We start from the raw sequence: 24,676 nt of genomic DNA, 5'->3' as shown, positions 1-24,676 counted from the left end.
TAGGGAACTGATACTGTGGATGTGCCAAACAAACTCCTTCCTCAGTCATGTAAACTTTAAAACCCAATTAGTCAACAATTGTTATTCAGATGCTTAGTATTTTTACTACGGTAAATTAATTGCCAGATGCTATTATGTAAGTGTGGGCCCACATGCATACCCTTGAGGTTTAAAGGCTTCATTGAACCCATAAAAGTCCAGAGCTTGTTGTTTTGCTGTACTATTTAACGGCAATTATATAGTATAATGCTTTAAACAATTACAACGTAATGTAATGAATTACATTTTCATTTGAGTCAAATTCTATAGTTTATTAGGGCAAAACTTTAAAGGATTCTGCAAAACAAGATTGCATGCATGACAATAGCCTTTCGTCAACGTTAGATCACAATTAAAATGTGTCATCTTATATTAACAAATACAAAAATGGGATCAATCGAAAGTTTAGAATCTACACTTATAACAAACTTTTTAGTTTGTTGCGGTGACATATAAGCGAGAAACATCATGATTTTGCTAACACATGATTAACAAGCTGTGTGTGTAAGCCATACAGTCATTTGTAAAAGTGTGAACAACCCTGGTCAGATTACATGTTTTGCTGATTTTCTAAGTGGAAATAAGTTAACACATCCTCTATAGAGAAAAACGATAAATATGGCATTTCTCATATATATATATATATATATATATATATATATATATATATACATATATATATATATATAGTTTGTTTTTTGTTTTTCCTCAATGTTAAATTCAGCAAATAAACTAATTTTATGCTAAAATTTGTAGACAATGGCACCAGGGGTGTTCAAACTTTTGCATACACCTGTATTTCTTAGAAGATGTTATCAACTAGGCTAAGTAAGCACAGTGAGGCAAATTATTTTCCATAAATCTTTTAAGTAAACACAACTACCTAGGTTTCATATTTGATTTGTAACATTAGTTTTACACTTCCACTCACTGGCCACCTACCTTATAGCTCCACTTTATATGTGTACAATTACATACTGCAGCCCATCTGTTGTTGCACAATTTGTCAGCCAACCTCTAATCCATTCATCATTGCTCAGTTTCTGACCACAGGACCACTGCTGAACAGATGTTATTTAGGTGGTGGGCCATTCTCAGTACATCTGTGACACTGACATGGTAGTGTCTGTGGTGTTGGTATAAGCATATCACGCACATCAGTGTCACTGCTAGAAACTGACCACTGATGAAGGGCAAGAGGATGGCTAACACAAATTGTGCACCAACAGATGGGCTACTATCTCCAACTGTACATCAGCAAGGAGCTACACAGCAAATGTTTCTGATGAAATGGCCAAAGAGCGTATTATGCTGTGCACTTTCCATTGAGATCAGATTGACTGAGTTTATTGAAAGCAGTAATTTAGTAGTTTAATGATTAATACATTAAACATAGTCTATACAAATGAGTTAAGCTGGTCTGTCATTCTCTATAAACTACTTGAATAAATGCACAGAGTGTTATGTTTTGCTTTAGTATTATAAATGACCATAATGAATACTTAAGGCAGTGAAAGCAACTAATGATGAAAGACATAGACTTTCTTAAAATGCATACTCTACTCTTTCATGGTTTGCAGCATGTAGTGTGTATCAGGGGTATTAATAAGGAGTGTGCCACCCTTTGCTGCAGTAACAGCCTCTTTTCTTCTGGGAAGGCTGTTGGAAAATTGCTGTAAGGTGGATTTGATTGCATTCAGGCACAAGATAATTAGTGAGGTCAGGTACTGATGTTGGATGATTAGTTCTAGATCACTTCAGCTCATCCAAGAGGTATTGGATGGAGCTCCATCACTGCAGAGAAAACAGCTCCACTGCTCCACTGCCCAATGCCCCTCTTATACCCCTCTAGCCGACTCTTGGTGACTCCTGTGCAGCTGCTCCAGAGCGTCCCATTCTATCGGCAATACTTTGCTGTGGAAATTGTACAAGCTGTGTGTGTGCAGTTGAACACCTGTGTCAACAAAGTAGTTGGATTCACTAATTAGAAGAGGTGTCTGGATGCTTTTGAACATAGTATATAGATAGATAGACAGATAGTTGCCTTAACATTGCTACATGCCTACTATGTAGAATACATTTATCATCAAAAATGATTGAGTACTATCTGAAGGTTTCCCAGTTGGTAATTATATGGTAATTATGTCATCAGGGAAAATGCAGGTAAAAGAGCTACAGACTGTAATGCACACATATGGTACTTCATGAATTTGCATCATGATTATATAATTTATTGTGTTAATTCTGCAGGTGATACCCGCTTGTCTCAGTTTGCATTGTGGATAGATAGATGCAATTGATTGATCGAAAAAATGCATGTGAAAGGTCACACTGTTAGGACAGATCAGGTGCAGTTACTGTTAGCATGGTGGCAGATTCGGTGTCATTGTCGATTCCAACCTGCCTGCTTTCAATTTACTACATCAACACAGTCCAACTTGGTAGCACAGCATTTTAAACTGGTGACTAAACGTGCCTGTTTACACTAGGCATTAATGTCTTTTGAGTTAGGAACGGATCTGAATGCACTTTGAAAGGATTCCATTCATACGTTTTATTAAAAAGTGTCCCCAGTGTGAACAGATGAGATAAAATTGTTAATCTCCATAAAAAGCACATCAATACATACTTGGTTTCTGTTTTATTTACTTTCCCCCTTTACGATACTGAGTCATCGAGCTTGGACACTTTCATCAGCGCAGAGTGCAAGAAGGAACTTGGTTTTGGGCTCCAGCCTCACAAGTCCTCCGGCTTTAGTTTTCTTGTTTATCCTCTCGCCCACTAGTCGGTACTCAGCAGAGGCATTACTGCTCATGTAATTATATATGGATAATAAAAATGCTTTCTGTTTACTGTTGTGTTAAATGCAGTCATGATCTCTCTCTCTGACCACATCCGAATGTGGTTTAAGGGATCTGATCACAGTGCGTTTTAAATGCTGTTAATGTGAGGTGTAGACAGGACATGTTATGTAGCAATTCTGAACAAACGAAGTGCTCCAAAAAACTGCGCTACAGTTTCTCCTTCTGTTGAATGGGAATTTTGCTGAAATTCTGTAAAGCTTGTAAAAACAGTAGCTACCAAAGAATGCATTTGGTGGAGCATAGATCAATTACACAGACTACACATACAGTCGTATGCAAAGGTTTGGGTATCCCTGGTCAAATTATGTATTTTGTTGATTGAAAATAAGTACACATCCTCTATAGAGAACACACTTCTGCACATAATGCACAATCACTGTTTATTTCTTTCATTTATTGGATTGAGGGAGAAAAGCATGAAATGTGGCACATTTTATATGCTATGTTTTTTTCCCAACATGCTAAACTCAGCAGATAAACAGAAATTGTGCCCTGAGCTTTGCCTGTAGAGGATCTATTAACTTATTTTCACTTAAAAAATCAACAAAGCATGTAATTTGTCAAGCGTTGTTCAAACTTCACACTGCAGACAACTGTACAGACAGCGTGAAGACATCACTGTGAAAACATGAGAGAAAATGCAGAAGACAAGCCATCATTTTATACTGCTGACCACTGAGATACTGATTGTAAAGAAGAGTCAGAATGTCTCTCTCTTTCTCTCTCTCTCTCTCTCTCTCTCTCTCTCTCTCTCTCTTTCTCTTTCTCTCTCTCTCTTTCTCTCTCTCTATCTCTGTTAGCCTTCATCTGTTCTCGCTCTTCCAGCAGGCCATCCATTCTCTTTTCACAAAAATCGCTCTCTCTCTTCTACTCCTACACTCCCCCTGTTCTTGACTCATTCTTCTCACATGCCCTCCCTCCCTCTCTCTCCCTCTCTCTCTCTCTCTCTCTCTCTTTCTTTTTTCTCTCCCTCACTCTGTTTTTTTTTCTCTCTTCCTGCTGGCACTGTGTTAGTGGAAAACGGATGATGCAGCAGAATATGTGAGTATGGCAAGCAGATGAGGTGAAGTGGAACTGTTGTATGTGTGTGTGTGTGTGTCGTTGCGTAAAGCTGGTTATGAAATCTCCTCGTGGAGCCTTCACTGCCCTTCACTTTGCTGCGATTGTGCTGTCTCACAGCACAGACAGATAAGGATGAGGCAGCGCTTTTTTTCAGGCCGTCAGCGCAGAGTTCATTAGAGCAAGTGGCTTTGAGTGCTCTCTGCACAAGTATCTGTACAGTACAGCCACTGTACACACACAGCACGCACACGCAGATCTAATTCTGATTGTTAGCTGGGCGGCAGCGATGATCAGAGACACCAGCAGGAGATTCGAAAAAAAAACCTAAACTATCGCAGTAAAGGAAGGCAAGAAAAATCTAATTGTCAAATATGGGCAAGAGACTAAATTCATTAATGAATAAATGATATGTAATAAACCAGAGACATCCAGCTCTAGTCCTGGAAAGCCTTGGTTTATGCAGGACTGTAACTGGACACCCTCAGAATAGGGAAAAAAAAAGAAATTATTGCTAGGGGTCCAAGCACAGAATATGGACCCTATTACAATTGTCAGGATTTTATTACTGCTTATTATTTTTCTTGTATTTTCAATGAAGAGTCTTTTGTAAGCTCAAAATAGTCTGTAAATAGAAAAAGTAGCAAATGCAGTTGTATGCAAAACTTTGTGCGCCTTTGGTCAAATTAAGTACAAATAAGGACACATCTTGTACAGCCTCTACACACTTCTGCACCTTTTAATGCACATTATTTGCTGAATTTTACAAATTGGGACAAAAAACATAAAATATGACCTGTGCAAAAGTTACAGCACATTTTATATTTGTTTTTTTCTGATATGTTGGACTGATCAAATAGCTGTAATAAATTATGCATTAAAATGAGATTGTCCCCCAAAAAATGATCTATTATATACACATTGCTAAAGTTTCAAAACATACCATTCATTCCTCAGTCCATACAGTCCATATATACAAAGTAAGCTACAAAAACAGCTTGTTTGAATCCACTGTTTCTGTGATGTCACAAAAACCAACTCATTTACGCATATCCATCTGTTAAGCCCTGCCCAATCATGCTGAAGTTATAAGAAGTGTTTCACTCTGGACGGCTGTTTGAATGAGGCACAATACAGGGCAGCCAATGAGAACAGAGCTCATAAGCCTGTTAAATTCTGAGGAATAAAGAGAGCTCGGAAAATGGTCACGTAAAAATGAATTATGACTATTTTTGGTGTATAAAACCACACTTTACACTGTAATACAGCCTCATGGTGAAAAATAAATTAAAAGAAAATTGTAGAACACAATCCTTTTGACTTATTTTCACTTAGAAATCAACAAAACGTAATTTGACCAGGGGTGTGCTAACTTCTGCAACAAACTGTACATTTTCCGCTGTAGTACTGAACCTCTGTGGACTCTTAAAACTGCCAATGGAGACACTTTTGTCCTAGATATTCAAATACTGCTAGAAGCTTTGACGTTCAAAAATGGGGACCTTAAATGCAAGCTGGGCAATGACCCAAAGGCTACAAAAGAGCAAGAAAGTGGCAATAAAGGCTTTTACAACTACTGTTCAAAAGTTTGGAATCACTATTTTCATTATAGAAGTTTCCAGAATGATGAACAGAGCGGTAGATCATTTCATCATGACTGAAAAATAATCAAGTAAAATTGTCTTCAAGAATGCCTCATTCTTCAAAAATGGTGGTCAAATCTAAACAGATAGCTTAACAAGACATTACTGTAAATAGATAATTGAAGTGAATTTGTTATTAATTAACGTCTTGATGTTCCCAAATAATATAATATAAAATATTAATAAAAAATCTTAAAATACATTTTGTTTTTCAGTTTACACTGTATACATTTTTATTGAATACAACAACAGCAGTTGTTAATATTTCAGACTTTTGGATGACAGTGTACCTTGGTACCAAATGGTGACCCTTATGATGATGGTTGTAAACTAATGATTATAGTATATTATTAATAATTTAATCACTTATAGTATTGTTCCTTGTATATGTATTAACATATCCACAGTCGTAAGCAAACGTTTGGGTGTCCCTGGTCAAATTACGTGTTTTGTTGATCCTCTACAGGGGGCACAACTCTGCACATTTTAATGCACGATTACTGTTTTTAACATAATTAAAATGCTGAATTTAACATATTGGACAAAGAAAAAAAAACATAATTTATGGCCTGTTCAAAAGTTACAGCACTTTTTATAATGTATGTATGTTTTTTCCTAAATGTTAAATGTTAAACTCAGCTGTGTTTAAGTTTGTTCTCAGTAGAAGATCAACAGAATGTTATTTCACTGAGGGTGTTTAGACTTTTGCATACAACTGTACATAAAAGATATCAAATATTTGAATAGTTAAGATATTAGTTTATAAACATTAAATCTACACTTTTTAACCTGGCTGGTAACTCACTTGCTCACTTTTAGCAGACTGAAGAGTCTCCATAATGGGAAGCTGTTAGCACTCAAATAGCTGGGGTGCTTCACATCAGTGACACTGTGTGTCCTTGTTAATATAAGCACTGATTCCGAACTTTTGAATGAAAGAGTATGGAGCACTATTTATGTAGCTGTAGTTTAGCATGAAGTCGATGACATCATGTTGTTGAAACTGTATGACAGGATGTTCCATTCATTGAACTGTGATCCACACTTACATGTATATGTGTTTGTGTTGTAGGAAGCAATCATAGGAGGGCTACAGCCTGAGACCACCTACTCAGTTACAGTAGCCGCCTACACTATTAAAGGAGACGGAGCACGTAGTCTAGCACAGACAGTGCAGACCCCTGGAACAGGTACGTGTCTGTGTAACTCTGTATGTTTGTGTGTGTGTGTGTGAGAGAGACCATGAGTGCGACAATTTATGTGTACCCGAGTGGGTGCAGCCATCTGCATTTTCGTGTGTGGGAGGCCGCAGCCATGCAGTGCTTAGGAAGATTCCCTGTGTTTCCTCCAGTTTGAAAGGAAAAAGTAAGCTACACAACCTGGACAGCTATGGAGGGCTTATCCATGACAGCCACTCTTAGGGTACACTGTAAAGTTGCCTTTTTGTTATTTTTTAAGGGTTCTTAGATTGTCGGTATTTGTTAGGGCAGGCCCCCCCCGTACACATCTCTAATCCTCTTCAAGGTCCACATGAGGGAGGAAAGCAGCTCCTCTGCTTTATGTTACGCCCAAATGCTGATTGTCATGGCAACAAGGTTTTATTTTTAGAGTTTCTGCCAGCGGATAGAAGTTTAGAGGCAAAAAAAAATTAAATTCACAAATCAAATTTGCACAATTTATATCCCTTACCCAGCGGTGGAAAATAAATTGTGCTCTGCTGCTATCTGAGATGTTGGGAACACTTTACAATAATGATGGATAAGACGTGTATTAGCTCTTACTTCATTATTAACTAATCATGAACAAATCAGGTATTTACAGTTGTTCATCAATAATTAATATGTTCACACTACTTTGTAACATATAACCTAATACTTCACAATGAAGTAATAAGCTTCTATTTTAGAATTAAGAAATCATGCAGGGATTGAATCATTATTAGTTTATAAACTAAGAGTCTATATATGTTAATATGTCTACATTTTTTATTACTTCACAATTAAGTAATGATCAACAAATCAGACATTCAGATTCACTTATACACTGTTAGTGAATATATTATATGACTATTTACAAAAAGACATCTAAAAAAATCTCCACATGAGTTGGTAAACATTAAAGCAGCAGTGATTTTCTTGGTCATGTTTTACAAATTAAGTTTAATATAAACTACAAGCAAACAGTTTATCTGCAACAACCTGTAATCTAAAGTAAAAAATCTGTTTATATAAATATCTATTAATAATCAAGTCATTTGCAAACTTCTTTACACTAGAGTAGGAGATATTAGTCAATAAACAACCTCAATAAACACTCCAATCCATCCCGTCTTGACACCTCTATTAGTGACAGAAGACCAGACCACAGTTAAGGATGTAGGCCTGAGTTGATCCTTTTTATTAAACTTAAGGTAAAAACAAACACTGTAAACAACACATGAAGCAAATGATGCCAGACACAAACTGAAATATGAGAGCTGCTTACATCAAAGACAAGAATAGAAACCACTTGTGAAAGGAGGGGTAACAAGCTACACACAGGTGGAAACACTAATGATAAGGTGGGGCTACAGAAGAGGGTAGAGCCAGAAATAGGACACTGTGACATCACTTTAGATTAGAGGTTGCAAAGATAGTTATAAGTCATTTGTAAACTACAATAATGGTTCATCTGCATTTTTATATGTTTATGTATCATCAGAATCATGTGCTCAAGGAAAGGGCTCTGAAGCACAACTAACGTTACAAACTGTTCTTCCATATGTTGCGTGCAATTACAGATTTCCACCAGAGAGGTCTCCAAATCCCCAAAACTTACATAGTGCAGCTTTACTATTTGTCCTATTTTGAAATATTTGAAGGGTTTAATTTCAAAACACTTTATAGACCACTTTCAGGAATTTTCTTTTTTTCACTCTTCATTTGTGCTTTACTTATAACTGGATCTGAATAACTGTACTTTCACATTACGCTTCCAAGAGCATACCTTTAGTCCTTACATTTTCATTTAAATCTTGTTACAAATTCCAGACAGCATGAGATTTTTCTTTTTTTATCTTCCTTGTGCCAGTGAAACTGCAAATCGAAATGCCCAGGTAGGCTAATTCGTCTTTGTGCCAGAAACAGTACTGTCTATTAGTCACTGCACTGCAAACATGGCTGCATTGCTGGGGAAGATGAGGAACAGGGGTGCTGTGGCTTCATCCAAATCATTGAATGAAACTTCCTTTTCTATGCTGTTTCCTTGATTTCGCCTGATCTGGTAGCCATGTGGATCCACATATCAGTATATTTATTGAGGCCACAGGCTACAGATCAGGCAAAATTAATGATAGCAGCAAAAAGGATGTACTGGTTCTTAATTTTGTGTCAAACTTTATTATTTTTTTTATTTTACTAAAGCAGATATTTGACTCCATACTTGCACTTTTAAAGGGGAAATTCAATTCCAGCAGATTTTGGTAAAAAATATTTAAAATGTAAACAAATTCATTCAGAATGATATGATGTGAAATGCACCATTCTAGAAAAACTCACTGACTCAGAATTGTTGACAGTGGTAGTGATAGGAACCAGACATCTGAAGAGTTTAATTTCTATATAAGCTCCCTCACAGAACGTTATTACACTAAGTGGATATGAATATGCCTGCCTGACGCCTGTTTTTGGTTAGTTTGAGATACGGTTTTTTGCTATATTATGTTTTTTGAAAACACATTTATGGTGGAGAGGTACATGCAGGGTGTTATGAGGCAAAATAATACCCTAAGAAAACTTTTTTCAGATTTACCACCATTTTAACATTATCAAAATAATATATAAACACTCACATGTAGGTTCACTGGTGGTTTGGGTAGTAAATAAAATGGCTGTATTTCCACTGTAGATATTGTGATACCTGGTTCCTGCTTGTTCACCATCACTGTAAAGAAATCTGAGTCGGTAGGTTTTTCTACAATGGACCGTATCACATGAAACCACTCTGAGTGACTCTGTTTACATCTTGTTGATTTAATTATGCAGATGTTTTTAAAGATCTGTGTCTGGAGTTGCTCTTTTCATTCTGCACTGGAGCTCTGAGGCAGATATAGCTAACAGGTATTGAAAAGGCAAATGGATAAAAGTCATCTAGCTACAAACAGTAGTAGTATCTTGAATGTTGTCCATATTTCTGTCTCTTTTTATAGATAACAGTATGTCATACAGGGTCAGAAACCACACAAGCAAGTCTATTCGAGACTACTCAACAAAGCACTGCGGTTTGAGCACTTTGTGCAGTGCTAACTCATGACTCTAAGCTTCCATTTCTTAAATACATCAGCTTCAAAGCTCTGGTTTAAAACTTAAGAGGCAAGTTTTAGTAGGAAAAATATGTACATTTGATCATTTTGTTGACCTATCTTGTTCAGTAAATGTGATTATCTGACTTATCACTTTGTCTTCTTTCTTTCTCTCACTTTTTCAGTCCCTGACCCTCCATCCTTGTCTGTCCAACTGATCAAGGAGACATCTGTCATGGTGTCCTGGATGCCCCAAAACAAGTCTGGTCTTCCATCAGACATTATGGGCTTCCGTTTGACCTATGGCCTAAAAAACAACACCCCGTCATTCTCCATCGACCTTAAGCCTCCAGAGCGGCAGTACAACGTGACTGATCTGCTCCCCGGTGCCACCTACACCTTCCTCCTGTCCGTTAGAGGGCGCTCCGGTCATGGGCCAGAGGCTCTGGAGGAGCTGAGCATACCTGAATACCCCCCAGCTGGCTTCCCGCTACTCTCGGAAAGTGCTAACACCACCTGCTGCTCGCTCCAATTCTCCTGGCTGCCTCCAGACCTGGGAAGACGCAGCCTCATCACTGGCTACACAGTGGCCTATGGAGAGGCGGAAAATCCGCAGGAACCACGACATATCATGCTTATGTCCCGGGACACCAGCTACACCATCCATGGGCTGAATCCGGACCGGGAGTATGATGTGAGCATTCGTGCCCACAATAGGGCTGGGCCCGGCCCATTCAGCCCACGTGTACGCTACAGAACTGCAGCCTTCGACACAGGTATCAGCTTTCTGCCTTGGGGTGAGGCAAGAAATCCTGGGCCTATTAAAAATCTATAATCCGTAATTTAATCTATAATACTGTGCAAAAGTCTTAGGCTACATAACGATAACTGATAATTAGGGATGTGCAGTCCAACCAGTTTTGGTATTCGGCTAAAATGAATGTAGAGCTGTGGCTTATCTTTTTGGGTATTGCCACTGGTGTTGCACAAAAAAATTTGCATTCCGCAGAAAAATACATTTCAAAACATGTTTTACTGTCAGATGAGTGAATAGCTGAGGGAAGTCTGGAGGTTTTAGTGTCAGATAAGTAACATAATGGAGCCTCAGATGAGCTAATGAGCTAAAACTACAGCAATACTGGATACTGATGGAGACTCAATGTCAAAACCAAATCAATTTCAATACAAATACCAAAATGATACCCTTTTTCTGATTGTGAAAAACAACACAGGTAAGAAAGAAGTATTATTTGTTAATAATAATCTTCCCATCTTTTGGCCCTACACATTAATCAGTTCACCTGGATGCTGTAAACAAAAAAATAAAGAAACGAAAAAACTAGAAAAAAAAACATTTCGGATTTCCTGTGCTGAGGTATAGTGTTAATCATTAGCACTGATTTGATGATAACCTGACAATAAAATCCGGTAAATGTTTAACCACTAATTATAGTCATACAATGAAGAAATAATATCTCTCCAACCAGTTAGCCTTCATAAACTAGAGAGGCTAAACAGTAAAATAGGCTGTAATCAGCCTTAACATTACATTTGGGCACTGCTCTGTGACATTCATCCTCCCTCTCAACTGATATTCTTGGAACTGGCCCTGGCACTTAGTCAGAGCTCTCATCTACAACATGAAAACAAAACGTTGTAGTTAATAGGGCTCGTTCATGAACTCCTCTGAGAATGATTTAACCAGCTGACTGAATCTAATACCAAGATGCCACCCGAAAAAAAAGGTTTTAAGATGTACACATTAACACTAATGCCACCAAAGCCTGAAGCCAAGCCTCAAACTCCACATACACACAGCACCTGCTGTAGAGCTTTGAGCTCCTATGAGTCAGAGGAACTCCTCCTGCTGCTAAGCTATTTTAGCAGAATGGGCAGTTACCCAGTGTGTGAGCCTTTGAGTAACTTTGGCTAAAATAAAAATAATAATTTCGAACCATTACTACTCAGTGGATTCAGTTTCCGCTCATTCAGAGTGTTCCTTTAGTAACAAAAATCTACCAGCCTTAATGCGAAGGTTTCATTGCATTAAAAATCACATCCACAAAAGTCAACTCGGAATAAAAAGAAACAAATTAGAAATGAAACTAAAATGAATACTGGAGGTACTGCTTCTAATGTTTTTTCCCTGTGTGGCATCACATATTAATGTTTATTTGTAGTTATTCTGATGTAAATGATATGCTGCTGATATGCTGGTATCTCTGATGGCTTAAATATGCAAATGAGCCAGGTTACTGAATTGTGCTAAGAGCATCCTGACCAATCATAGATGTTGTGTGGGTAGTTGTTGGAATCAAGGCATTCATAACGCAACAAACATTAAATAATTTTGACCAAAATAGTCTTTCACCATGCATTAATTGTTAACTCATATGGATTGGAAAGTACAGTTGTATGCGAAAGTTTGAGTGCCCCTGGTCAAATGACAAGTAGAAGAGATAATACATTCTCTACTGTACTTTAATGTACAGTTACTACGTATTTGATGAATTAAGCATATAGGAAACAATACTAAACATATAACGTAGCCTGTGCAAGGGTTATGACACATTTCAAGTTTTTCTTACTTAACTTTATTTAATTTTTATATATTATACTATATTAAACCCTGCAAATATATAGAAATTGTGCACTAAATGTGCAGATGTCATCTTTAAATGTGTTGTCTGTGGAGGATGTGCTTATTTTCACTTGGAAAACCAACAAAACATGTAGTGTGACCAGGGGTGTTCAGACTTTTGTATACAACTGTACATCTCAGTTGCAGTTGTACCAATATAATCAGCACTATTCTAATGTTATACAATGTTTCCACAGACAGGAACACACCTACTAAACATATAAATACAGTAGCTGTAGACAGTTTCTTTGGCTGGTCTAAGACCTTTGCACAGTATCATTTGTTTAGCTCTAGGCCCCTCAGTCATTTAAAGTTCTCCCCACTTACGCGCCCCTGTACCCCGTCCCAAACCTGGATGAGAGAAAACCACCACCACCACCACCTCCACCACCTACCTCCACCTTCATCCCTACCCCAATCTACATGACTGGGACACCCACAGCAGGACACTTTAGTGTCCGGCAAACACTCCTGCCCTCACCCGACCTGAATGGAGAAGTGACTGGGGGCACTTTAGAGTGCGACACACTCACAGACACACAGGTAACAGTCGATAAGGCGGTGATTACAGAGGTAAGTGGAGAAAACAGCTGTAAGTCTGAGTCCTGGTTGGGTGTGGATTCTAAGGTAAGTCAATGATGGTAGGTTTGCGACCCGTTCTGCTTAAATGTGTCCCTCTGCTGATTTATCTAGCATTTGTTTTCATAATCCCTTCTTTAACTCTACCCAATCCCCACTCCAGTATGTTGTGTGGCACATGAGAATTTGGCATTTTCCTTTGAAGTGGCAGCAGATTTTTGCAGCCTTCTCTCTTCACATTTAACACCCTGTGTATATTCATTTGCTTTCTTCTCTCACTACCTCCCTTTAAAGGAATACTCCAGTGTTGTTCAGCCTAATCCCTGACTGTCGTTTGGTTAATTACCAGAGACGGTACTTTTGACATGTTTTTCCGTATTGAGAAAACAACAGAAAACCCACTGACTTGAGAAACACAATAGAATAGAATAGCTTCAGGAGCAGCAGGTTAAAAACACTGGCGTATTGCTTACCCCTTACTCCAGTATGTTGTGTGGCTCTCGAATTTGGCATCTTTCCACTGAGGCACATGCTCACTCTTTGTCCATGTCCATCTTAACCACTTGAAACTCCTCTCAAAATCCTTCATACGAAATCTAGGCCAGCTCTCTCTGGAACGTCGCCACGGTGACATATGTGGCCCTCTGCATCCGACCAACTGTTACAGTCATCCTCACACCTTCTCTGTTCCCAGAATTCCCTGCACTGCTGCCCGCCGGAGCCTGGAGCCCACACACAGCCCTGATCTCTGCGACTCTAATATTTCCTCACCCTCTCTTATTCACACTGACGTGTGCGCAGTTAGCGTTTGATTAATGGAGGTTAATTTTCCCCCCTCTCTCTCTCTCTCTCTCTCTCTTTCTCTCTCTTTCTCGCTCTCTCTCTCTGCGGACAGACGTGCCCAGGAACTTCTCTGTGAATTTGGCCACCAAAACAAGCGTGTTGTTGACATGGGAGTTCCCCGAAAGCAGCTCCCCCTATCGCTTCACTGTGAGTATCACCATTATGTCAAACGCACAGTACACTACAATAAAGTGAAAGTCTACCTGAAATAGTTTGTGTATCCAGTCAAATTAAGCACTGTTTATCAGATTATACCATTTAAAAGACAAAGTTCTTGTCTTTCTATAATCTTTCATCAAAATGTATAAACCAACCTTTGAATTTCATATCCAAATGGTTTGTGTGTTTAATTTGTGTATTTTTCTGTAACCAAATTCTGCTGTTGCCAGTTCTGCTGTTTAGAGAACAATGTTAATATTTTTGTTTTATTTTATGAAATTACAAAATACAGTTTGACAAAATCCAATAATGTTCAAAAAATAATTTCATAAAAATAATAATCACAATAAATAATTCAGCTGCTAAACAGTGTAGTCTATTAAGAGGAGGCTATGGTTACCAAGCAGCTTGCCGCTGTAATACAGAATTCAGCTTATCTGTTGCATGTTTGTATGCTGAGTTTTTTGCAGTGGCTTTGAAGATTTTAGAGCAGGGGTCTCCAAAGTCCAGTCTATTGCTGCACTGAAATCAATCTGTTATAAGCTTTTACTGGAATTGGACACTGAATGAGTTTGCATTCTTGCTTTGAAAAAATCACAGTGCATCCAACAATAAAGGCGTCTTTGTGCAGTATTGCATATTGTGATAGAAGCACAGTAGCAAAGAGAAAACTCTATTTTTACATGCTGACAGTGTGGCCAACATGGATGTGCATAAGCTGTAACTCCACTGACAGCAGATTTAAATGGGTTTAGGGTGACCACCTCCAAATTCAAAGAACCTGCGAGATGCTCAGTTGAACTTGGTTAATTGTTTTACACATCTGTATTTTTCATATTTTGAATACCCTCAGGTATTTTAATATGGTCCAGTCTGGTCCCCTCTCTAAGGATAATAGATGAATAAGGTATAATAGATGTGGACAAGTTAAGTACTTGTTACTTACCAGTTCATGCAGTTACATCATCCACCCTTGATTCTAAAATCTGATGAACCACCTTAAAAGCCATTGCTAAATTTTTGCCTGTTTTTTACAAATTGTCTTTTTGTATGATATATTTTCAGTGCTCTAGAAGTACTGTCAGTACTCATGATATATCCTGAAAAGTATATTGTGGTAGAATTTATCATGATGACAATAACACATCTCCATATTACCCACCCCTCACTGGAAATGTTCAATAAAATGGTATATACTATGTTCTGTTTCACATTATTTTATACTGCTTGTTGTCCCATGTAGAGCAATACTTACATAAGAAAGTTTGGAAAGTTATGTCATATAAATATTCACCATCATTCAGTCACACATCTGTAAATCCACAGTGTTATGTCTTCTGTAAACTCTTTTGTGTTGGAACTCCTCTGAAATGTCTATATGATTTCCACAGCTCTGTTGCAGCCGCTGTAGTTTTCTCCGGGATTAATAAAGGCTTGTCTTATCTGACAGTGTTCTGTTTGGAACCACATAAATCAGTTAAATAGTGCCAATGGGGGACTGTTGTTTGCTTCATTATGCATTACCTTTATGCACCTGTAAGCAATCATCATCAATCTAGCCTAGTTAATGCTTTCAGGAAAAACAAAAAAACATTAGTAATACCCAATTTATTGCATGGACCGTCATTGTATTGAGGTTACAAAATTCTTTTCAGGAAAGTTTTATTGGTGTTGCCCACAGGCAGCTACTTTGGAGTAAGGAAGACTTATTTCATGTCTGTCTGTTTGAGAGATTACAGAATCACTTAATTAACACCTTATTCGGAAAAAAAAGTCCATTCCAGTTTCTTGAGCAAGTTTTCTTCTTGGTTTTGACAGATCCAGCAAAAGATTAGCCTGTTAAAGATACTATATATACTGCCTGTCAAAAGTGTGAGCTTGCCTAGCCTTTTAAAACACTTTGATTAAATGAGCATGTCTTCTTTGTGACTTGTTAAATAGAAAGCTGGCTGTTTTTCTTTGTAAAAGCAGTAATACTGATTGAAGAATTGACAAAATGATTAGCTTGTATAGGCTTGCTGTGATGTTAGCACAAGCAATGGTTGCATTTACTCAGTTCCATTTACTCAAATACATTTTTTTATAAAGTAATTTCAAATAATAATAGTTTTACTTGCACTCAATTATATTTATATTAGGGATATACCTTAACAGTTACTTTCACTGAATATACTTTTACTGTTTTACATTTTACTGTTACTTTTTAGTCATTAACACTTAGTTACTAATTCCTTTTCTATGTTTCATTTCATTATGTTACATTAGTGATGGCATCTGTATTGATTTGTGAATGGTCACCCCTTATTTTAGACCAAAAAGCAAAATAGAGCGTAATAAACTTTCGTTTCTATGCTGTTAGATATTAGTACCGTATGGTACTGAATACTCTGTAGTCTCTTGCTACTTTCTGCTATTTAAGTACTTACCTGCTACTTTTGTGCTTCCACTCAAGTTGTTTTGTCAAATTATTGCTTAGAAGTCACTCTTAATACCAAGGTAGACAATTTGACTTCTTGGACATGAAAAACATACCTAAATTATTATTAAATTGATTTTTTATGTTGACAAAGCACATGCAAGTAGTTTTGCAAGAATCTTTTTCAAAATCAAACATTACTCAGAAATTTTCAATTTCAAATTTGATGGTCAGTGTGTAGAGATGGCACCGATTGGTTTCCAGGTATCTGTATTGGACTGATATCAGTGAAAAAATAATGAATGTAATCACAATCCTGCAATACATCTGTCTTAAAATAGCACGTATCTCAATTCGGCATGATAGCCTACTTTTAGATCATCATCTTAAATTAAATGCTCCAATTAAAAATGGATAATTTGAACATTAACTAGTTTTCAACCATCAGATTAGTATCAGTATCGACCGATACTTAAGGTTCCAATATCAGTATCAGAAAAGGAAAAGTGGTATTGTGCCATCTCCAGCAGTAAATGTTTACATTCACCAGAAATAGAGCAGATTTATTTGATGTCATCAGAGTCATTTCATTTCATTAAGTTTTATGAAACACATACAGACTTAGAGATTAGCCTTGGGCACAGATACCGCTATTGCTGCCGTCTTTGGCAGCATTGTTTGTCACGTGAAGGCCAACAAACTCCACTTAAATGAATACTTTATTGTCTGATATTACGGCTGTTCAATTCCTGTGTATGTTAATCATATGACTTCATATGATAAGTAGAGTGTAAATGTGTTCTCAGGTGGAGTATAACCGTCAGAAGATGGAGGTGGACGCTCGCTTGAGGAAGGCTGTCATCCCCAACCTGTTGCCGGACACCAGCTACGACTTTAAAATCACCAGCCCAGAGGGCAACATGGGGGGCCTGAGGCACCGCATCAACGCCAAAACCTCTCCCCCAATTGCCATCACCCGGCCTGAGATCGACCACACCCGAGACACCGAGACCACCATCACCATCATACTGCCCTCACTGGACCCCAGGACCACTATGAGGTGAGTGCAGGGAGCACACACGCACACACCTTTCTGAACCTATTAGAATTCAGAACCATTAGCCTACTGTGTTTTGCACACAGAGGAATTAGACCTCCGCATTCAACCCATCCGTGCAGTGAAACACACACACACTAGGGGGCAGTGAGCACACTTGCCCAGAGCGGTGGGCAGCCCTATCCACGGCGCCCAGGGAGCAGTTGGGGGTTAGGTGCCTTGCTCAAGGGCACTTCAGTCACGTACTGTCAGCTGAGGGGATCGAACCGGCGACCTTCTGGTCACAAGGCTGGTTCCCAATTCCCAAATCAGTGAGTGGTTGCATTGGCCGGGAATCGGACCCGGGTCTCCCGCGTGGCAGGCAAGAATTCTACCACTGAATGATAAAGTAAAAAATAAAAGTAGCAATAAAAGTGCTAAATTTAAAATTGGTATGTTCCCACAATAAGTTAGAAAATGTATTGCATATCCATATGCATGCATACACATATACAGACGCTTGTGTGGGTCAAATTCCAGTGAAAATTAGTACACAATTAGTACACATCCTCTACAGAGAACACATTTTAACCCACAATTACAATGTTTTTTTTTTCTTTTTTCTGAACTGAACAAATTGAAAATTGTCAACTAAAATTTATATATATATATATATATATATATATATATACACACACACACATTAAATATATAGATAGATAGATAGATAGATAGATAGATAGGTAGATGTGTGTGTGAGTAGTGAAACCCAAACTCTGAGACTGGAAATCTGAGATTTAAACCTAGAAATAAATAATGAACTGTTTTAGAATTATGAAGAATGGAATACAAAGAAAGGTTATGACAAGTAAAATGAAGAGGAAATATTAAAGATTCTGCATTACATCCAATTTGTGACATTGACAACATTAAGGCCTCGATACAAAAAAGGTCAGATTTTTTGTATTTTCTCTTCCATTAAAGCTTGTAATCAGAAGATTTGATCTACTCATCAGAGGCTTTTGAACCCATGATAGCTTAGGTAAACACTTTCATTAAAGTAAAATGGGGCATTTTAAATTATAAGAAATTCTGGAATCCATGTAAACATTTCGAAGATCCTACTTTTTACTCAAATTCTTATGCTGATGATATATATTGTAATGAAAAAAGATTAGATTAGAAAAGAATGCACAATAGGAGCATTTTCACTAAGGGTCTCAAGGCTTTTGGACTCTGCTGTATATAATTGTGCAGTTTGTGCATGTTTTATTAACTATATTCTGCTCTCCTATATTCTTCTTCACCGTCACATTGAGTGTTAGACAAATTTAGAAGTTTTATGTTCTTACCATGGAAATGAGACGAGATAGGGGAGCACATGCTGCTAGCGCACTATAATGACTTTTTTGATGGCCAGAAAGGTAAATTTTGAGATTTATACCTCAAGATCTGAGAGTAGCTTTTAAGCATCCTTACAAAATGTTACTGTTTGAGAATTTTTGTTTAGGAACTTTATTTATGTTTATTTATCATACATTGCATGACAGCTATTTAGCTGGTTTAGCAAGTCCAACACTTCGCCAAGTTTTTCTCTGAAAGGTGAGAATTGTCATTTGCTTCTTGTGTCATTACCATAACACAGTTCACACAGAGATGATAATCACATCAGAATTTGATCATGTTAATTATAAATACAATAGCATAATTGAATATTCATTATTTGTGTGATTTCAGTTTACCACAACACACTGCCCATAGAGATGGTAATGACAGCTCATTATTTGACCATCCTAATGATAATATAACAGCATAAATGAATGTTTGTGTGATTTTGATTACATTCATGAAATTTCACCTCTGAGTAGCATGCTTCAACATTCCTTAAAATTAAGTCAGCTATGCCTCTAATTGAAGCGTTATCTATGTATTAAAATGGTGTTATATGTATTTCAGTGTATTTATGACTCATATACATTCATTATTCATTATAATCTAAATGTATTTATCATACATTTCGGTGTAGCAGATTTTGCGTAGGGATGAGAGTTATATTAATGCACACACATTGAGTTATGCAATTATGACTAAGAGAGACATAATCAGACCTACAGATGGAAGCCAATGTGAACATAGGCTGCATTCACATAAAAGGATATAAGCAAAGATTGAAAAATGCACACAATTTAAAAAAATGATATACATAAAAATGCCCTACTAAAATATCTCGGCAAATGAACGTTTCTTAAATATTGTTAATAGCTGATATTTCTACTTATGCATTTGTTATAAGAATATTAGAAATGCATTCACTTTATTTCTAGGCTAGTCCTAAGCCTAACCCCCCTAAATAAATTCATTCAGAGAGGTTTGGCATGAAATGGTTCTGTTTCTTACCAGCAGTGGTGATAAAAACTAGAGGTCATGGTGTCTACAGCATATGTAATGTTGATAGTGATGAAATAGTGGTAAAACTGATTAAAAAAACTTTTGTATTGGTGCTATTTTGCCATAAACATATTTTTAAAAATATGCTATACTTCAAAACCTTCTCTCGGAACTATTGTAAAACAATGAGTTCATTCACATGCACTTAATAATCCAATAACTGCAGAAAATCAGATTTGATTGCATCATGCATCATCTAGAAGATGAAGAATATTTAAATCTTTTATTCCCTCAAGCATGTATTTGGTACCACCATCACTCCAAATGTGTTTTGTTGCCATCTCACGGCAATGCTGTTTGCTTTTTTCCCAGTACCACCATCTGTTCTCGCACATGCGCTGACTTAGAAATCTGAAAGAAATCAGAGTAAGAGTTTACATGCACTGAGAAATCTGAATACTGAGCTAAAATACAGCTGTCTTTATCTGATTTCTTAATCAGATTTCTAGACCTTACTCTGATCTGAGAAATCAGAGTATGCTGTTCACATGACCATTTGAATGATCAGATAACTGCAGAAATGTTAAGTGCATTTATAGCAGCGTATTTATAGCCATTTCTTGTAACACCTTTCGTCAGTTGTTGGGTTCCTATCACTACCACTGTGAACATTTGTGATTCAATAAGTATCCCTAGAATGGAGCATTTCATTCCAAACCACTATGACTGATTTTCTTTACATCTTATCTTTTTAATTATGCAGCAATTTTGACAAATCTGTGAAATGCTACCTGTTTTCATGGTATCCGCTTAGTAGTGTAGACAGTTGGACTGAGATTTATACTGACAAACCCAGTCAACTCCTCAGCACATAGACTTCTAAACACACACACTCAAGGACACTGAAGCACATGCATGCATAACCACACAAACACACACACACACACACACACACACACTCATCTTTTCCACATCACATACACACGCAAACTCACTGACAGACACTCAAGGACATCGAAACGCACAAGCCCACACATACATCAATCATGCATAACCACAGATCCCTCCCCTTAACGCACAAACACACACTACGGATTTGTCCAGTTCCTGCTCCGTTAATAATTCAGACTCTGGTCAGTTTGTATTGCTCTCTGCTTCCTGCCTGTTGATGCTGAGCTGAGCAGCAAAAATCACAAATGCTCTCCATCAGAAACCCCACAGAACTTTCAGTCTGCAATCCTGTTACTCTAACATGTTTCTGGAAGGCTGCAGCATTGTCTGATTTAGTGTTTTCCCTGCTCCAGTCCAATATACCTGTTTACCAGTGTAAAGCTTGATAATTACCTGGTGAGATTAATCATTCATTCATTGATTTATTTGCACAGGTAGAGAATGAATTCCTTCTGCTGTATTAAGAATGCATTGGCTTCCACAGGAGTGGCCTTGACTGAACATCTCACACCTCACACCCAGCAGCTCTCCCTCCTACCACCATAACACCTCATACTCCACTGAAATAAGCATCTGATCAGATGTGGTCCTGAGGTGGTCCTACGACTCCCACACTCATTATCTGTCTCCCATGTGATGGCTGCTAGAAAATAGCAGTTAGCACAATTGTGCAAATCACACCTGCATATGATGGCTGTTTTACTGTATCACTCCCAAATGATAGGACTATATAATATTTTATATTGCATATGTACCATGAGTGTTTGATACGTATATACATATAAATTATATAAATAAATAGAATTGCACAGTATTTTTCATTTGCACTAATATCTATTTATTTATATATATATATATATATATATATATATATATATATATATATATATATATATTCTTTTCTCAGTGAGGGCTTCTTTACAGCTACACACGGTTTCAGACTCATAGTGTTGAGTGTCTTCTCACAGTGGAAGGATGGACAGAAACACCTGTAGATTTTTTCAGATCTAAAGCAAGAGTGGAGCTTGATTTTCGTGTGAAGATGGTAGCTTCAAGTACTGTTAATCTGATGGTGGTCTACCAGGTCTTGCATGGTTGTTAGGAGTCCCATTTTCTCTGCATCTTATAAACATTTTTTGAACTTTAGTTTTGCAAACACTGTCCTTCTATTTTTTTCCTTCCTCATGCAAGTGAATTATCTTATGTTATCTCCTCAGAAATATCTCCTGGAAAATGAATAACTTGAATTCCATGACTGTTTTGACTGGATGTTTTCAAAGGGAACTTCTGTTCCTAGCAAAATATTGTTTTTTTCAGTTTTTGTGTTTGTTCCTTAAACCAGTATGGAGCCCTGCTCAAAACCAAAAATTGTCTGTCAGTAAGAAATAATGCAGAAATCGTATTTTTGTGGAACACTTTCATGGTTTCTTCAGTCAAATGTATTATTCAAAAATGCACACATATATTATTGAAAACAGTTGAAAATCTGTATAATTAATTCTTTCAGAGATGGGACTAGTTTGTAGACGAAGGAATTTGTAGTAAAACATTTCTAATTGCTTTGGATACCAGGAAACCTTAAGGAAAGCTAAAACAACCAGAATTAATTTTTACTCTGTTGCTTCAGTGCTCAAAAGTTGGATAAAACTTCATGACATCAGCTTTGGTAAGACATTCTCTGGTTCCTGTCACATCTTATGACCTGTACTGTTACAGTGAGACAGCTGTAGTCTCAAATTTGTGTTATATAGTCACATATTTCAAACATTTATTCATAGAACTCAGCAATTGCCCAATGACTTCCCTTATAACTGAGTTTGAGTTGTTGTTTTTGTTATGAAGTACAGGGTAAGGTGTTGAAATTACTGTCTGTAGTAATCAGTTGCAAGATACAGGTCCAGTAGACGAAGATTAGGTTGAAAAATGCTGACATCTGCACTGAGTAATTCATGACTCAAGATTGTTATAAGCTCATTGATTCAGGGTCTGGTAATCAGGAATCACTGCCCATTCTAAATACAGTACTTATCTGTTAAATGAGGGCTTGCCTGATGACAAATTGATATGTTGAGTCAAGCGTAGTATTACACAAATTCACCTGTATGTGCCAGTGCTCTTGGTGGTGTCCATCGGCTTGGAACCTGCTATTATGTTCCAGCGGCTCCTCAGGGAGTTCAGCGCTGAAAACATTCATTAGCTGACTCCATAGCACTGCTGTAAACCTGCTTAATGAAAGGCTTGAAGTGCCAGCTCACAGTGTGCTCTCTCTGTGCTTACAGGAATATCTATGTGGTGGTGGTTCCTCTGAAGAGAGGCAGGGGAGTAAACCGGCATCTGAAGAGCCCTGATGAAATGGACTTGGAGGAGGTATGCTACGTCACCGTTATTACCACCACAAACCTCTGGGAGAATTTTTTTTTTTTAACCTTTTTGAAAGGGGTTCTATGTGGCACCAAAAAGGGTTCTGCTATTGTTACGATGTCAAGCTTCTAACAACAGAAGAACCTTTGTGGGTGCTATATAGAGCCCTTTTCAAAAAGGTTCTATATAGAACAATATACAACATATTCTCCATCAATCTGGAGAATGATGCAAAGAACAATTTAGGCATGCAAATGGTTTTTTGAGTGTTCACGGTTTTTTACAGAACCATTGTCTTTTCTAAAGAACCCTTGAAGAGCCATCTTTTTAAAGTGTGTACTGTCACTAAAGCTAGTGCTACATCAGTGTCATTACTGTCACTAGATCATACATCTGCGCCATCACTGACACTAGATGGTCCGTTTGTGTCATTACTGTCACTAGAGGTGTTGCTCGATTACTGCCCAGCAAATAGGTCTGGTAGAGTTCACTCCAGTAATAAGACTCAGGATTACTTTCTAGATAAGTTGCATGTGCAGACTATTTTTCCTTATGTGGAATGCTGATTACACCCTGACTGCTGAGCAAGGTCTAGACCAGGGGTCGACAACCCAAATGTTACGAAGAGCCATTTTGTCCTTTCAACAAAATCAATCCACCTTGGGAGCCACAACATTTTATGCTGCCCATTTTACCATCTTGGCTGTAAATATGTCTCAGTATGTGCTAATGTACTTGTACAGGCTAAAAAAACTAATATAAACAAATATGCAGACTTGCTTTACTCTGCTTTAAGCTTTAGCTCAGATATAGCCATTTTTCTCACATCTCTGGCAGTAAACTTTTCAGCAAAAGTAACCTAAAACAGTTTCTTGTAAAATGTCTCTCAACGTTCGACTTTTTATGAGGCTGAAGTCAGCTTCTCATTCAGCAGCTTCTTGTTCGAATTAATCTTAAACTTTGTGACGTTTTAGTGTTTGACAGTTTCTCGTTGCAGATTAAATGTATCAGGAAACGAGTTGAGTGTTTATAAACTCAAATAAGACTAAATTATCAATGTTCGTCTATCTTTCGATCTTTCTCTTTGCCTTTTCGTTAGCTACTAGCTAAGCGAGACTGTTGTCTGTCTTCCTATGTGACCAGCAGTCTGTGCACCAATCTTCAGGGTTAAGGTCGGTGAATTAGCAGGTGTGCATTAACTCCATTGTTGAAGACCAATTTTTGTTAAAACTGTGTTAGAATGATCAGCAGAGCTTTGTTTTACTGCAAAGTAGGATTACTTTATTTTTATCTAGAAATCTAGCTCTTCTGTGGAGCTGCAACAGGGCAGTAAAAGAACCGCTCCAGAGCCGCATGTTACCGACCCCTGGTCTAGATAATTGACCTGTCTGTGCTCTGCCCACAAATGTATTCTTTCA

General features: G+C 37.6%; 1 protein-coding gene across 1 annotated transcript in view; it reads left to right on the top strand.

Moving 5' to 3' along the window:
• The window catches only part of LOC118796978 (receptor-type tyrosine-protein phosphatase S-like), a 217,850-nt gene that overhangs the window by 150,849 nt on the left and 42,325 nt on the right, over positions 1-24,676 (top strand). The window contains exons 16-21 of the mRNA XM_036556159.1: positions 3,918-3,944; positions 6,678-6,795; positions 10,070-10,660; positions 14,000-14,094; positions 17,329-17,582; positions 23,177-23,264. Of these exons, the coding sequence (XP_036412052.1) occupies positions 3,918-3,944; positions 6,678-6,795; positions 10,070-10,660; positions 14,000-14,094; positions 17,329-17,582; positions 23,177-23,264 (1,173 nt within the window). The remainder of the gene's footprint in view (positions 1-3,917; positions 3,945-6,677; positions 6,796-10,069; positions 10,661-13,999; positions 14,095-17,328; positions 17,583-23,176; positions 23,265-24,676) is intronic.

Source organism: Colossoma macropomum, unplaced genomic scaffold (genome assembly GCF_904425465.1).
Source record: "Colossoma macropomum unplaced genomic scaffold, Colossoma_macropomum, whole genome shotgun sequence".
Classification (NCBI taxonomy): domain Eukaryota; kingdom Metazoa; phylum Chordata; class Actinopteri; order Characiformes; family Serrasalmidae; genus Colossoma; species Colossoma macropomum.
The sequence above is the reverse complement of the archived record's forward strand: the minus strand, read 5'-3'. Positions and strand labels throughout refer to the sequence as shown.